Below are 15,000 nucleotides of genomic sequence, written 5' to 3'. Positions count from 1 at the left end.
CAGGTAGAGAGACAAACAGACACAGTCTCTCCTTGTTTCTCCTGCTGAAAACGAAAACAGCGCCGGTATGCATGAGTCGAGTTTAGTTAATCTAATCCTGAACAAGAAATTCCTCCGAGGTAGGAAAAACACCCCCGTTGGTCAAAGGGAAATAACCATTCTCACTGCCACCAACTGAGAAGGTTATTTCCCTTTGACCATTAATATGTGCCTCTATAAGTCCTTGTAGAATCTTAATCCACCAATAACTCCCTAACCGTGTGTTTGACTGGTCCCAATTTTTGTAAGGACCGTCTCAGGAATGTATAGAACCTGTTCACCAAGCTTGGTGACGATCGGTCCGTTCATTCTTGAGATCTATATGCGAACACAAACACACACCCAAACAAACAAACAAACACATCGAGTGAATCCTATACACACCCCTATACCGGGGGTGTAATAAACTGCAATGCGGGCACAGTTTATTCCGGACTAAAGTTTTTTATTTCGACTGTTTCATACCTGGCCCTGACAAACAATTGCTATACATATTGTCATGTCTGCTTTCCTTTCAGACTATCCATGACGCTGAGTTGTCCCATGAATCTTCGCTACTACCCCTTTGACAAGCAGTCGTGCTCCATCCAAATCATGAGTTGTACGTATTACTAATGTTGTTTCTCAATTTGTTGTGATAATAAGTCCTTATAAAACCAAAGGAAGGAGTGTGTCAGTCTGTACAGATCTTTGGTGGTACTGGTAGATATAACAAGAACAAAAACAATAACCAACACTCTATTGTCCATTAAAAATAACGAATAAGAGGAGAATTGTCTTCGATACGTCCAAGCCTGTCTGTTTACCTTTTTAAATCCACATTTTCAACAAAAGGTTGTGAAAACCGAGAAGGACAGTGCCTTTAAATAGCTGGCTAAGAGCTTCCCTCCACTTGGTTACATACCAAAAATCAACACCCTGATTGCTTACTGTTGTAAGTCGAATTTTGTATGCATTACTTTTTTTTTCTCAAAAAGCTGACCATTTTGGGTACATGCCCTTATCTCGTGTAAATGCCTGGTCAGATATGAGAGCCGAAATGGTTTCACCAAAAGAAGTAGTGCACTTTTAATCATTTTCATTTGTTGTTTGTTTTCCTGCAGTTGGTTACTCCGACGATAAACTGACGCTGGAGTGGATGAACAACACGGAGCCCAACGAGCCAACCTCCTTGAACATGAACCCCGTCATCATGAACGAGAACGTGGAGCTTCCTCAGTTTGAGGTCGTCAACAGTGACGCCATCCGCTGCTACAAACGATACCATCAAAAGTCAGGTCAGTTTGGTGTAGGAGGTTGTTTGGTTGTTGCTTTTTCTTGTCCATCGAAGCCCGAAGTCGACTTCGCGAAGACTTTTTGCCGAATACTCAGTGCTAAAGCTCCGTACGGCCAGCTTCACAAAGTATACTCTTTTTGACTCACATGCGAAGCAAAAGTGAGTCTATGTACTCACCCGAGTCGTCCGTCCGTCCGTCCGGCCGTCCGTCCGGCCGTCCGTCCGGCCGTCCGGAAAACTTTGGATATTTCTTGGACACTATTCAGTCTATCAGTACCAAATTTGGCAAGATGGTGTATGATGACAAGGCCCCCCCAAAAATACATAGCATCTTGACCTTGCTTCAAGGTCAAGGTCGCAGGGGCCATAAATGTTGTCTAAAAAACAGCTATTTTTCACATTTTTCCCATTTTCTCTGAGGTTTTTGGGATTTAATACCTCACCTATATATGATATATAGGGCAAAGTAAGCCCCATCTTTTGATACCAGTTTGGTTTACCTTGCTTCAAGGTCAAGGTCACAGGAGCTCTTCAAAGTTGGATTGTATACATATTTTGAAGTGACCTTGACCCTGAACTATGGAAGATAACTGTTTCAAACTTAAAAATTATGTGGGGCACATGTTATGCTTTCATCATGAGACACATTTGGTCACATATGATCAAGGTCAAGGTCACTTTGACCCTTATGAAATGTGACCAAAATAAGGTAGTGAACCACTAAAAGTGAGCATATCTCATGGTAGAAAGAGCCAATAAGCACCATTGTACTTCCTATGTCTTGAATTAACAGCTTTGTGTTGCATGACCTTGGATGACCTTGACCTTGGGTCAAGGTCACATGTATTTTGGTAGGAAAGATGTGTAAAGCAGTTCTTAGTGTATGATGTCATTGCTAGGTTTAGCTGAAGGTCAAGGTCATGTAAAGGTCAAGGTCAAGCATGTGAGTAGTATGGGCTTTGCCCTTCTTGTTCTTCTTTTTTTTTTCTCCTCTTCTTTTTTTTTTAAAGGCACAGTGCAGCTCACAGCCTTTGTTTTGCGTTTTTGTTGCAGCTGAGTGCATTAATTTTACAGTTCAAAAATCCTCCTATGGTAGTAAAACAAACCCAAAACTACCCAACGACGACATCTGTGAAGCTCGACGGTTTCTTGTTCACGCGAGTGCATAAATTAACCTAGTTATTACGTTGTGTTTCGTCGGAGTTCGATTCAACTGGGTGATTCCGGCCTCCATTTTGTTTTACACAAACTCATGATGATGTCTGACATAGTTTTCTAGTACAGATGTGCATGATGTGGTGATCTACCTGATCTAGATTTAAATCTAAAAATAGGTCAAGACCAGCCGGGTCCGAGTACGAAATTAATTCTTAAAAAAATCGCAGTTCTTGACTCTTTGGGTGCAAGTCAATGAAACTTGGTAGTTCTTCTAACGGATAGCTGCCTGAGGTATGACTAAAAGCCCCAGGGGCTCAGTGCAACTGGATTTGACAAGTTCAGTACCTTTAAGGAGATCAGACTTCTTTTTACATTTAGTCAAGTTTTGACTAAATGTTTTAACATCGAGGGGGAATCGAAACGAGGGTCGTGGTGTATGTGTGTGTGTGCGTGTGTGCGTGCGTGTAGAGCGATTCAGACCAAACTACTGGACCGATCTTTATGAAATTTGACATGAGAGTTCCTGGGTATGATATCCCCGAACGGTTTTTTTTCATTTTTTTGATAAATGTCTTTGATGACGTCATATCCGACTTTTCGTGAAAGTTGAGGCGGCACTGTCACGCTCTCATTTTTCAACCAAATTGGTTGAAATTTTGGTCAAGTAGTCTTCGACAAAGCCCGGACTTCGGTATTGCATTTCAGCTTGGTGGCTTAAAAATTAATTAATGACTTTGGTCATTAAAAATCTGAAAATTGTAAAAATATTTATATTTTTCTAAAACGATCCAAATTTACGTTCATCTTATTCTCCATCATTTGCTGATTCCCAAAACATATAAATATGTTATATTCGGATTAAAAACAAGCTCTGAAAATTAAATATATACAAATTATTATCAAAATTAAATTTTTCAAATCAATTTAAAAACACTTTCATCTTATTCCTTGTCGGTTCCTGATTCCAAAAAAATATAGATATGATATGTTTGGATTAAAAACACGCTCAGAAAGTTAAAACAAAGAGAGGTACAGAAAAGTGTGCTATCCTTCTCAGCGCAAGTACTACCCCGCTCTTCCTGTCAATTTCACTGCCTTTGCCGTGCGTGGTGGACTGACGATGATACGAGTATACGGTCTTGCTGCGTTGCATTGCGTTCAGTTTCATTCTGTGAGTTCGACAGCTACTTGACTAAATGTTGTATTTTCGCCTTACGCGACTTGTTTCTTTTTATATTTAGTCAAGTTTTGACTAAATATTTTAACATCGAGGGGGAATCGAAACGAGGGTCGTGGTGTATGTGCGTATGTGTGTGTGTGCGTGCGTGTGTGTGTGTGTGTGTGTGTAGAGCGATTCAGACTAAACTACTGGACCGATCTTTATGAAATTTGACATGAGAGTTCCTGGGTATGAAATCCCCGAACGTTTTTTTCATTTTTTTGATAAATGTCTTTGATGACGTCATATCCGGCTTTTCGTGAAAGTTGAGGCGACACTGTCACGCCCTCATTTTTCAACCAAATTGGTTCAAATTTTGGTCAAGTAATCTTCGACGAAGCCCGGGGTTCGGTATTGCATTTCAGCTTGGTGGCTTAAAAATTAATTAATGACTTTGGTCATTAAAAATCTGAAAATTGTAAAAAAAAATAAAAATTTATAAAACGATCCAAATTTACGTTTATCTTATTCTCCATCATTTGCTGATTCCAAAAACATATAAATATGTTATATTCGGATTAAAAACAAGCTCTGAAAATTAAATATATAAAAATTATTATCAAAATTAAATTGTCCAAATCAATTTAAAAACACTTTCATCTTATTCCTTGTCGGTTCCTGATTCCAAAAACATATAGATATGATATGTTTGGATTAAAAACACGCTCAGAAAGTTAAAACAAAGAGAGGTACAGAAAAGCGTGCTATCCTTCTTAGCGCAACTACTACAGTAAAACCTGAGTCTAGCGGACCCTTGTTGTAACGGCCACCTGCTACATACGGACAGTTTATCATGGCACGAACACGATTTCAACAATAACTAACCTTTAACGGGCGGACACCTGCCACTTACGGACGCGGACACGATTTTTCGGACCGTAGGAAGTGTAAACACTGTCACAAACGGACACAACGTACATAAAAACGCAACTTCGAAAACTCGACTGTTATGCAGTCAGTGCTCGGCAGCCGTAGCCGTAGCACAAATGGTTGTTGATTGGTTGTCCTGTCCCTTTTCTGACCAATCAGTGGCTTGTTTAGATGGAGACCCACTTTCGCTCACTCACTTTCGCTTCACTCACTTTCGCTCACTTTCGCTTTTCCGCATTGTGGATACAGTCACAACCAAAAGCAACAGTAGACTACTGTGTTTGAAAATGGAATCTCCAGCAGGAAAAAGAAAAGCGTTGACTTTAGAGCAGCGTGTCGCTGCCTTGAAAAAACTAGATAGCGGCCAATCATGCCGAGATGTGGCGAAGGAGATGGGATGTGGTAAAACACAGATCGCGAGGATCAAATCGGAAAAAGAAGACGTGATGAAGGAGTGGGAGTCAGGTGCGCGAATCGACCAAAAAACTGTGAAACGTCGGAAAACGCAATATGAAGACCTGAACAACGTCTGGTATGGGAGTGGTATGGCAACCATTTATCATTTACCACTCCCCCCTTCCCCCCTTCTACTAATCTCTCTCTCGATCTCTCTCTCTTTGTAAGCAATCGTTCGAAGGAAACAATAGTTAACACAGCTAAATTTCTGTTCCATGCATTTATGCTGAGACTAGAAAAACTGAATGAAACAAGAGCTGACCCAATTAATTTGGTCGAGACACACTGCGGAATTTCCCGTTGAATGACTGATGAAGAGTCAGCTATTTTTAGCTTTGTGACGTCCGACTTGCGTAAGTTTGAATGCACAGTGTGTGTAGGGAACGGGGTAGGTGGGGGGGGGGGGGATGTTGTTGTTGTTCTTGTTGTTGTTGTTGTTGTTAGCTACATGTATCATTTGTTTACTCCCATTTTCAGTGAGTCTCATGTTCAATCCAATAAATACATACTACAGGACTGACAAAAAGTGTCTTGTTCATTTTACGTGCTCTTTGTAAAATATTGCCCCGCCCCTCCACCTGTGAAGAAGGGACACCTGTCTAATAGGGACACTATTACCATTCCCCAAGGGTGTCCGTTAGAGACAGGTTTTACTGTACCCCGCTTTTCTTGTCAATTTCACTGCCTTTGCCATGAGCGGTGGCCTGACGATGCTACGAGTAAAATGGCATTGCGTTCAGTTTCATTCTGTGAGTTCGACAGCTACTTGACTAAATATTGTATTTTCGCCTTACGCGACTTGTTTTTTGGTCCCATCAGCGGGTACTATTTCGGAAGGGTTTTTATTTTTATTGTGATGTCGCCTACTGTAAACTTATAACCCTTTCACTCGCACTCTCTCTCTTTCTTGATAACTTTCTTTCTCTTCCGTCTGCGTGCTTGTTTGGAATTTGTTAAACAATATGGTTTTTTTTCAGTTACACGCAAAATGGACATTGTTTTTATACTGGACATTCTTTTTCCTTTTACAATTACTTCTCCTTCTTTCTCTCTTTCTCTCTCTCCCTCTCTCTCTCTCTCTCTCTCTCTTTTTCCCTCTCTCCCTCTCTCTCTCCCTCTCTCCCTCCCTCTCTCTCTCCCTCTCTCTCTCCCTCTCTCTCTCCCTCTCTTCTCTCCCTCTCTTTCTCTCTCTCCCTCTTCCCCCTCTGTCTCTCTCACTCCTCCTCTTCGCGCCCTCCCTCTCTATTCCTTCGCTCTCCCACCCGATCCATACCTCCCCCTCTCTCTCTCCCCCCCCCCCCCCCAGTGTCCTCTTGCTCACCCTCTCTCTCTCCCTCCATGCCCCGCCCCCTCTCCCCCCCCCCCCAGTCTCCTCTTGCTCACCCTCTCTCTCTCTCTCTCTCTCCATGCCCCGCCCCCTCTCTCTCCCCCCCCCCCCAAGCCTCCTCTTGCTCACCCTCTCTCTCTCTCTCTCTCTCTCTCTCTCTCTCTCTCTCTCTCTCTCTCTCTCTCTCTCTCTCTCTCCCTCCATGCCCCGCGCGCGCCCCCTCTCTCTATTCCCCTCTTCTCACCTCTCACTCCCTGTCTAAAGTATACTTTACGTAGTGGACTTCGCCCAGTTAAGGACAGGATGTAACCTATTTGGCTATTCTGGACCGAGTCGAGTTTGTTACCTTGCTCAGTTTACATGGCGGTCTCCATGTTTGAAACTATATTGACACATCGGTCTTTAACAGTAAAATGAAGAAGGTTCTACAAAGCTCATATATTTTAACACGTGTTACTTGTTAAAAAAAAAAATCTTCATCTCCTTTAAAAAGTTCAACACGTTCCCGGATTATGTAGGAGGAAGAGAATGTGTAGGAGTGGGGGGGGGGCGGGGAGTGGAAAGGTAAGGGGATTGTTTGCTTGTTTATTGTTGTCTCTTGTCTCGAGAAATCCAGGAGGTCATGCGCGACCGATTTATCATCGATCAAGTTTTCTGTCTTGTTCTCGGCCAACACTTTAAAAAACTTTCCACATTTGAGGCGTATCACAGTAAAAGGTAAAAGGTTCCTTAACACTCAGCTGCCTTAAATTGTATGTATACTATAGGCATGAACCAGTCATTTCTGTGTTGTTGTCAACAGGTAACCAAACTTGTACAGAGGCGGTGTTCTTACTGGAGCGAAACATCCCGTACTACGTGGTTCAGATGTACATAGCTTCCATCCTTGCCGTGATGTGTCTTTTGATTCTCTTGCTGTCTTGTCTGTAGGCATCACATTACATGTTTCTGTGTTGTCAACAGGTAACCACAGTTGCATAGAGGCGGTGTTCTACTTAGAGCGCAACATCACGTACTACGTCGTTCAGATGTACATCCCCTCGAATCCTTGCTGTCACGTTTCTTTTGCTATCTTTTGTGTAGGTACGGGTGTTACACTAAACGTTTTCAGGTAACCACTGTTGCATAGAAGCGGTGTTCTTCCTCGAGTGGATCATCACACACTACGTGGATCAGATGAACATCGCCTCCGTCCCTGCTGTAGAGTGTGGTAGAAAGTTCCTTAACACACAACTGCCTTTAATTGTATGTAGGCATTACATTAAATGTTCTGTGTTGTTGTCAACAGGTAACCACAGCTGCATAGAAGCAGTGTTTTTCCTGGAGCGAAACATCACGTACTACGTGGTCCAGATGTACATCCCCTCCATCCTCATCGTCATGTTGTGTGTTGTTGTCAACAGGTAACCACAGCTGCATAGAAGCAGTGTTTTTCCTGGAGCGAAACATCACGTACTACGTGGTCCAGATGTACATCCCCTCCATCCTCATCGTCATGTTGTGTGTTGTTGTCAACAGGTAACCACAGCTGCATAGAAGCAGTGTTTTTCCTGGAGCGAAACATCACGTACTACGTGGTCCAGATGTACATCCCCTCCATTCTTATCGTCATGCTGTCGTGGATCTCCTTCTGGCTGACCGTCAATTCCGTGCCGGGCAGGATCTCACTGGGCGTGCTCACTGTGCTCACCATGACCACGCAAAGTTCTTCTGTTAACGCCTCTTTGCCGAGGTGAGTCATATGTGTTTTCCTGCTGGTGTAAAATGTGTTGTTTTTTCGTGTCCCCTTCGTGTATTTGTCTATTCGGGAGCTCTAGACTCTGGTTGTACGAAAAGGCGTAGCATTAAACCTCTATCTTTTTTTTACTAAAGTTCCATCATTATCATCATCATCATCATCATCATCATCATCATCATCATCATCATCATCTCTCTCTCTCGCTCTTTCTCTCTCGCTCTCTCTCTCTCTCTCTCTCTCTCTCTCTCTCTCGCTCTTCTCTCTCTCTCTATCTCTCTCTCTCTCTCTTGCTCTTTCTGTCTCTCTCTCTCTCTTTCCCTCTCTCTCTCTCTCTCTCTCTCTCTCTCTCTCTCTCTCTCTCTCTCTCTCTCTCTCTCTCTCTCTCTCTCTCTCTCTCTCTCTCGCTCCCTCATTGCAGGTTACCTATCATGGCAGGTATTCTTTAATCAAGTTTATAGACGAAGTGACAACTGAAGCTGTCTTTTATCCGGAGGTGCCATCTCATAAGACGGACCTCACATCAGTACCACTATATGTATTACATTTGAATCTTCTTCTTTTTTTTGTAACAAACTAAAAATCTATATTACGACCCCTCCCTCTAGCGACCGAATCTTGTTTAGATTTTCAAAGTCGTTAAACAGAGGTACCAATGTTCTCTTTTGACGAACTTGCTTCAGGGTGTCGTACACGAAGGCCATAGACGTGTGGATGTCGACGTGCCTGGTGTTCGTGTTCTGCGCACTGCTGGAGTTCGCCATTGTCAACGTCCTGAGCAGAAAGGACAGCCTGAGGGACTTCTCCATCCGCAGGGTCTTCAGCATACCCAAGGAGTTCGACAACGGCAACAGAGATGTAGCTGTCAGTGATATACTACCCGTCATAAAAACTAGGCAGATAATGATGAGGATAAGATAAGATTTCCTATAGTCCTGTGAGGTTACTCCCATGGAAATTCGGGCTGCTTTCTCACTTACACTGGGGAAAGCGAGCTGCCATACAGTACGGCGCTACCCATTAATTATTTTTTTCTTTTTCCTGCATGCGTGTATTCGTGTGTCCAAGCCCTCAGACTTTCGCTGTGAGTTTGGGATCTTTATCGTGCGCATTCGTGCACACGGGGGTGTTCGGACATTGAGGAGAGTCTGCACAAAGTTGACTCTGGGAAATAAATCCCTTGCCGAACGTGGGGATCGAACCCACGCCGAAAGCGACAACTGGTTTTGAAGCCAGCGCCGCCACCGAGACAGCGAGGAGTGTTGAGTGCAGATCTTTGTGATAGGGCAGAATAACGAATTAGTTAGTTAGTTAGTTGTTGCTTTTTGGGTCCAGCGGACCATATAGGCCAAATCAGGAACCCAGAATAACGAATGTTTCAAATGACTTAAGATTTGTATTGTACGGCGTGTTTTAGCAGAAAGCTCGGAAAGTTTGAATGCTATGTGGTAAGGAGTTACTGAAATGTACCGTTTTGTGTATCATTGCCCGCTAATATCGGCTTCAAAAACCGCCTTTTCGTCACGCTCATAAGAAAAATACCTATCTCAGTGTTAGACATTTCTGTAGTGAAACTACAAGGGAAGCTACTGGAAGGGTATCTATCATGTGTTAGAGAGTACAAACTCTCAGACCATCGGAAACCATTGCCACTGTAACTGCCGATCTCGTTTCTTGAGTTAGGCTTTTTCTTTGTGATACAGGAAGACTTGTTTTGAGAATGTGAAAGTATGCAAAAGATCTTTGTGGGTTGTTATGCAGTTTTACTGTTTGAAAATGTTGCTGTCAGCTCTTTATCTCACGTTTATGAAGCTGTCACCGCTGGAGAAACCAAAGAACGTTTTTTGCGTTTTTCTCAAAACATCAAAAAATGACATTATAAGATGTTTGATGGGTTGTTGACAGACCAGCTTTTTTGTCGGTCCGAGGGGGAGCATATCGTCTTTTGTTTCATATAACCTGCTTCCTGCAACTATGGTAACCGGGGATTTATTGCCTGGGGAACATGAGATTTATTTCCCAGGTGCTTGTGAATGAAAACTCGTGAAAATGATGACAAAGGCAATTATCTTATGAGCGTGACGTTTTATTGCTTCTGAGAAGAATGACACCTACACCGTTCAGCATGCCAATGCGTTATTCCAAGACGATAAATGTGAACAAAACAGACTGTTTTATCTGTTTTGTCGATTTTAGCGCGAGAACCTTGCTTTTGTGAATTTCAGGATGTCTGTGTTGTCTGTTCCGCTATATAGACACTACCTCCTGTAAAATCGATCTGTTTGCTGAAAATGGTAGGGTATGAATGGCCTTTCCAGTTATGTAACTGATTTAACAATAGACTGTCTCATAAAAAAAATAGTGCACTCACTCGCTTCTGCCTAGTTTTTTTTATGACGAATAGTAGGCCTAAAGGATCGTTTGTTGGGTGTGGGAGGGATTAGGCTAATCAACCCATCATGTCTATAAGAGTTGCTTTAGTTCGTAGTCGTGTGGGAGTTACGAGCAACAGAGATGTATCTGTCAGTGATGCGGACAACTGTGTGTTAGTTCACGAGAAAAGGTGTTGTAGCTAGCAGTAACGGGGGACGTGGATGTTTCTAGCTGTGAAGGGAACAGCTATGTCGCTGTCAGTGATATGGCCAATCATGTGTTGGGTTAAGGGGAACAGATATGTAGCTACCTGTAACTTACAGCTAGCCATTCCTGTAAGCGGAACAGAAATGTAGCTAGCTGTAAGGGGAACGGGTGTGTAGCTAGCTGTAAAGGGAACAGGTGTGTAGCTAGCTGTAAGGGGAACGGGTGTGTAGCTAGCTGTATGGGGAACAGGTGTGTAGCTAGCTGTAAGGGGAAAGATATATAGCTAGCTGAAAGGGGAACAGGTGTACAGCTAGCTGTAAGGGAACAGGTGTGTAGCTAGCTGTAAGGGGAACAGGTGTGTAGCTGGCTGTAAGGGGAACAGGTCTGTAGCTAGCTGTAAGGGGAACAGGTGTGTAGCTAGCTGTAAGGGGAAAAGATATGTAGCTTTCAATGATATGGCCAATCGTGTATGTATATATATCTATATATATATTGCTGTAAGGGAAACAGCGATGTAATTCTAAAGCAGATGTAGATATATGGGAAGGGAGAGTGAGAGAAAGAGAGAGATGATGTGTGTATATGTCTGTGAGTATGTATGCCGAAGAAGTATGCACGTGTGAGGTGTGTGCGCGTGTAAATATGTAGGCTTAGCAATATAATGAGTTATATGAGCATGGGTATATATATATATATATATATATATATAGTGTCTGTGTGTGGTGCAAAAATGGGTTCCTCCCATTCGTGCGGAGCTCTCTGCGTTGGCTGGTCTCTATCGGTGCGTCTCATATGCATGTCTCTTTTTATTTACTGAAAAAAATAATAATATCGTTTTATCTATTTACTTGTGTGACTATTCTTTTAGTTTACTGAACACAATAAAAGTTCAACATCAGCCAAAATGTCTCATCTTCAATAGAAATGCCATAGATTCTTGATTCTTAAGTCTTGATTCTATATGTTTATCTATTTATTTTCAGGTGACTATCCCCCTGGACGACCCAGACGAGAAGAAGAAAAGACGGCGGTTCGCCAAGCGGGGAATCGTGTATGCTATGTACCTGGATGTGGCTTCTCGCATCATGTTCCCTCTCATCTTCATCTTCTTCATCATGATTTACTGGATCTATTACGTCAACGTGGAGGTGTCGGAGTGACGTCATCTTGCTGCTAAAACTCGCTCCTGAAGTGAAACGAACGAGCGTCACCTGTGAGGTCATGCTGCTGCTAAAATAATCGGTGGTGAAATGAAACGAACGAACGTCATCTATGAGGTCATCTTGCTGCTAAAAATCGTTCTTGAACTGAACGGTCGAGCGTCATCTATGACGAAGTATGTGAAGGTTCCGTTCAGTGACGTCTACTAGAAATGGATCTTGAACGACCGGCCGTCATCTGTGACGTAGTGTTTGACGATTCAGTTCAGCGACGAAACTCAATGAATGATAAAAACAGTATATCTGAGCACGATCGACCGACACATCGGTAAATCATCATATTATACATGCAACGATGAAAAACTTAAGGACTTAGTTTCAACAGTTTGGTCAAAAAAGAAAAGTGAAAGCAACAGTGTGAGATCGACATCATTTGATCCTTCACCTATGACGTCATCTTTGTAATCGAGTTTGGATCTATCTGCTGTATGGATCGTGTACATGAAACCCGCTTGGGATGTTTTAATTTTTGCTTGCACCTTTTCCGCTCTGCTTAGTTTCTGAGTAGAGCTGCTGTCGATGTTCGGAGAAAAACGGGGAAACATCCAGAGTGTTTTGCTTTGATGTAAACGGACGCAAGGTATATATATTCGTATCGACTTAGGCCAGTGAATCACTTACTCATCGTAACCTCTCTTGAATGTACATAATGTAACTCAATCTCCCTTAGGTATTCATATTCTGTGATGACGGTTCCAGTCTCTGTGATTTGTTGATCACTATGCATGTTTGAGCTGCTTCTGACGCCTTTTGGCTTGTTCGAAATGGCTCTGGGGCCAAAATGGCCTGTTTATCATGAACTATGGATTAGGTAGGGGAGTCACCAAGCAGTGACTGACAGCTACGTTCAGCCAATCAGACTCGCTATTCATCAAGCAGTGACTGACAGCTACGTTTGGCCAATCACTGCTCGCGTTGCGACATGCCTCACATCATCAAGTTTTTTTCTTCTGTTTGGCAGGCAAAGTTAGTGAAAAGGTGCATCGAATTTTATGCAAGCGTCAACGTAGTTTGTCTGCTTTGCCATTGACGGTGTAGAGTTATACCTCTCCAGTCTGCCAAGGACAGGCCGAAAAAAGACATGGGACAAGGAGTTTGAATGAAAGTTTGGGTCAAGGAAGAACCTGAACCTCGACATTTCCCGGATGACATACCCATGGCTAGTCTAAAGCTTGCGCGACAATACTTTCGCAAAACGGCTCGCTATGCCGCAAACAATTGGACATTTTGCGACAAGTTGTCCCCCTTTAAGAGCAGGGAGGTTGTGGTGATGATGGTGTTCAGTGCAATACTGTGTGTTTGCAGGGAGGCATTTTCTGTTGACAATTCGTGTCACTGCGGTGTCATTGCCTGTGCACCTATATTGCTGTGTTGGTGTAAGCTTTGCTGACTGCTCACCAACGGGGGTAATTGAAGAACAGACTTAACGTTCATGAAGCTGAGTTCAACGACTTTCATCAGTGAAACTGAGAGTGGTTGATTTATATATGAGACTATGTTCATGTGTATAGAAATGAGACAAAAAACTTGAAAACCGAATCTCTCTAGTGCAAATATGCATCAGATGATGTGGTTTATGAGTAGAAACGTGATTAGTCTTACTGTAGTAAGAGTTGGCATTTTTTCCGGTTCCTTAAATTGTAATTGACTTTGTAAGATTGGGCACAGTTTTTAAAACGCTATTTGACCTTACACTGCATGTCCTGATGAAGTTGAGTCATCTTAGCTAGGGAATGCTCGTTACAAAATGCTACATTGATGTTCCCCTAGAAAGTGTTTCAATGTATACCTTTCGATACCATCATTCCCTTTCTTTTGATGTCTACACATTTTTGGATTCCATATTATGTTTTGATAGTTTGCGGAAAAAAACAATACAACGTTGAACCTGCCCTGGTGACTACCCCTCGATAACGACCACCTGCCCATTACGACCGCCCCAAAGGATCCCCTACGACTTTGCCCCTGCATATTTTACCTTTCCATGGCAACCACCTGTCAATAGCGGCCATCTGTTCGTTCCCTTGAGTGGTCGGTTGTAGACAGGTTTGACTGTATTCTGAATGTGGTCTTTAAGATGCTCCCATACCTGTTAGCGCGTGAACCTCATTCCCCAAAGGGTAGGGTCCAGTGTTCAGGGAAGGCAACATGAAAGGTGCAAACCGTCCCAGGTAGACCATTAGGCAAATGAACATATTGAACAAAAATTTGTTTCCGACGACAAGGCCAAAACATAAGGGTCGGTAACTTGTTTTTTGAGGAGTACAGTCGTCTTTTTACATTTAGTCAAGTTTTGACTAAATGTTTTAACGTAGAGGGGGAATCGAGACGAGGGTCGTGGTGTATGTGTGTGTCAGTCTGTCTGTCTGTCTGTGCGTGTGTGTGTGTGTAGAGCGATTCAGACCAAACTACTGGACCGATCTTTATGAAATTTGACATGAGAGTTCCTGGGAATGATACCCCCGGACTTTTTTTCTTTTTTTCGATAAATGTCTTTCATGACGTCATATCCGGCTTTTTGTAAAAGTTGAGGCGGCACTGTCACACCATCATTTTTCAATCAAATTGATTGAAATTTTGGCCAAGCAATCTTCGACGAAGGCCGGATTTCGGTATTGCATTTCAGCTTGGTGGCTTAAAAATTAATTAATGACTTTGGTCATTAAAAATCTGAAAATTGTAAAAAATAAAAAAAAGTTTTATAAAACGATCCAAATTTACGTTCATATTATTCTTCATCATTTCCTGATTCCAAAAACATATAAATATGTTATATTTGGATTAAAAACAAGCTCTGAAAATTAAAAATATAAAAATTATGATCAAAATTAAATTTTCGAAATCAATTTAAAAACACTTTCATCTTATTCCTTGTCGGTTCCTGATTCCAAAAACATATACATATGATATGTTTGGATTAAAAACACGCTCAGAAAGTTAAAACGAAGAGAGGTACAGAAAAGCGTGCTATCCTTCTCAGCGCAACAACTACCCCGCTCTTCTTGTCAATTTCACTGCCTTTGCCACGAGCGGTGGACTGACGATGCTACGAATATACGGTCTTGCTGAAAAATTGCATTGCGTTCAGTTTCATTCTGTGAGTTCGACAGCTTGACTAAA

General features: G+C 42.4%; 1 protein-coding gene across 1 annotated transcript in view; it reads left to right on the top strand.

Moving 5' to 3' along the window:
• LOC138968578 (glycine receptor subunit alpha-4-like) overlaps positions 1-15,000 on the top strand; it is a 156,767-nt gene that overhangs the window by 137,789 nt on the left and 3,978 nt on the right. The window contains exons 6-10 of the mRNA XM_070341168.1: positions 558-640; positions 1,143-1,316; positions 7,864-8,077; positions 8,764-8,944; positions 11,644-15,000. The exon at positions 11,644-15,000 is cut by the window's right edge and continues 3,978 nt beyond it. Coding sequence (XP_070197269.1) covers positions 558-640; positions 1,143-1,316; positions 7,864-8,077; positions 8,764-8,944; positions 11,644-11,820 — 829 coding nt within the window. The 3' untranslated portion in view covers positions 11,821-15,000. The remainder of the gene's footprint in view (positions 1-557; positions 641-1,142; positions 1,317-7,863; positions 8,078-8,763; positions 8,945-11,643) is intronic.

This window comes from Littorina saxatilis, linkage group LG6 (assembly GCF_037325665.1).
Source record: "Littorina saxatilis isolate snail1 linkage group LG6, US_GU_Lsax_2.0, whole genome shotgun sequence".
In the NCBI taxonomy this organism is placed as follows: Eukaryota; Metazoa; Mollusca; class Gastropoda; order Littorinimorpha; family Littorinidae; genus Littorina; species Littorina saxatilis.
The sequence above is the reverse complement of the archived record's forward strand: the minus strand, read 5'-3'. Positions and strand labels throughout refer to the sequence as shown.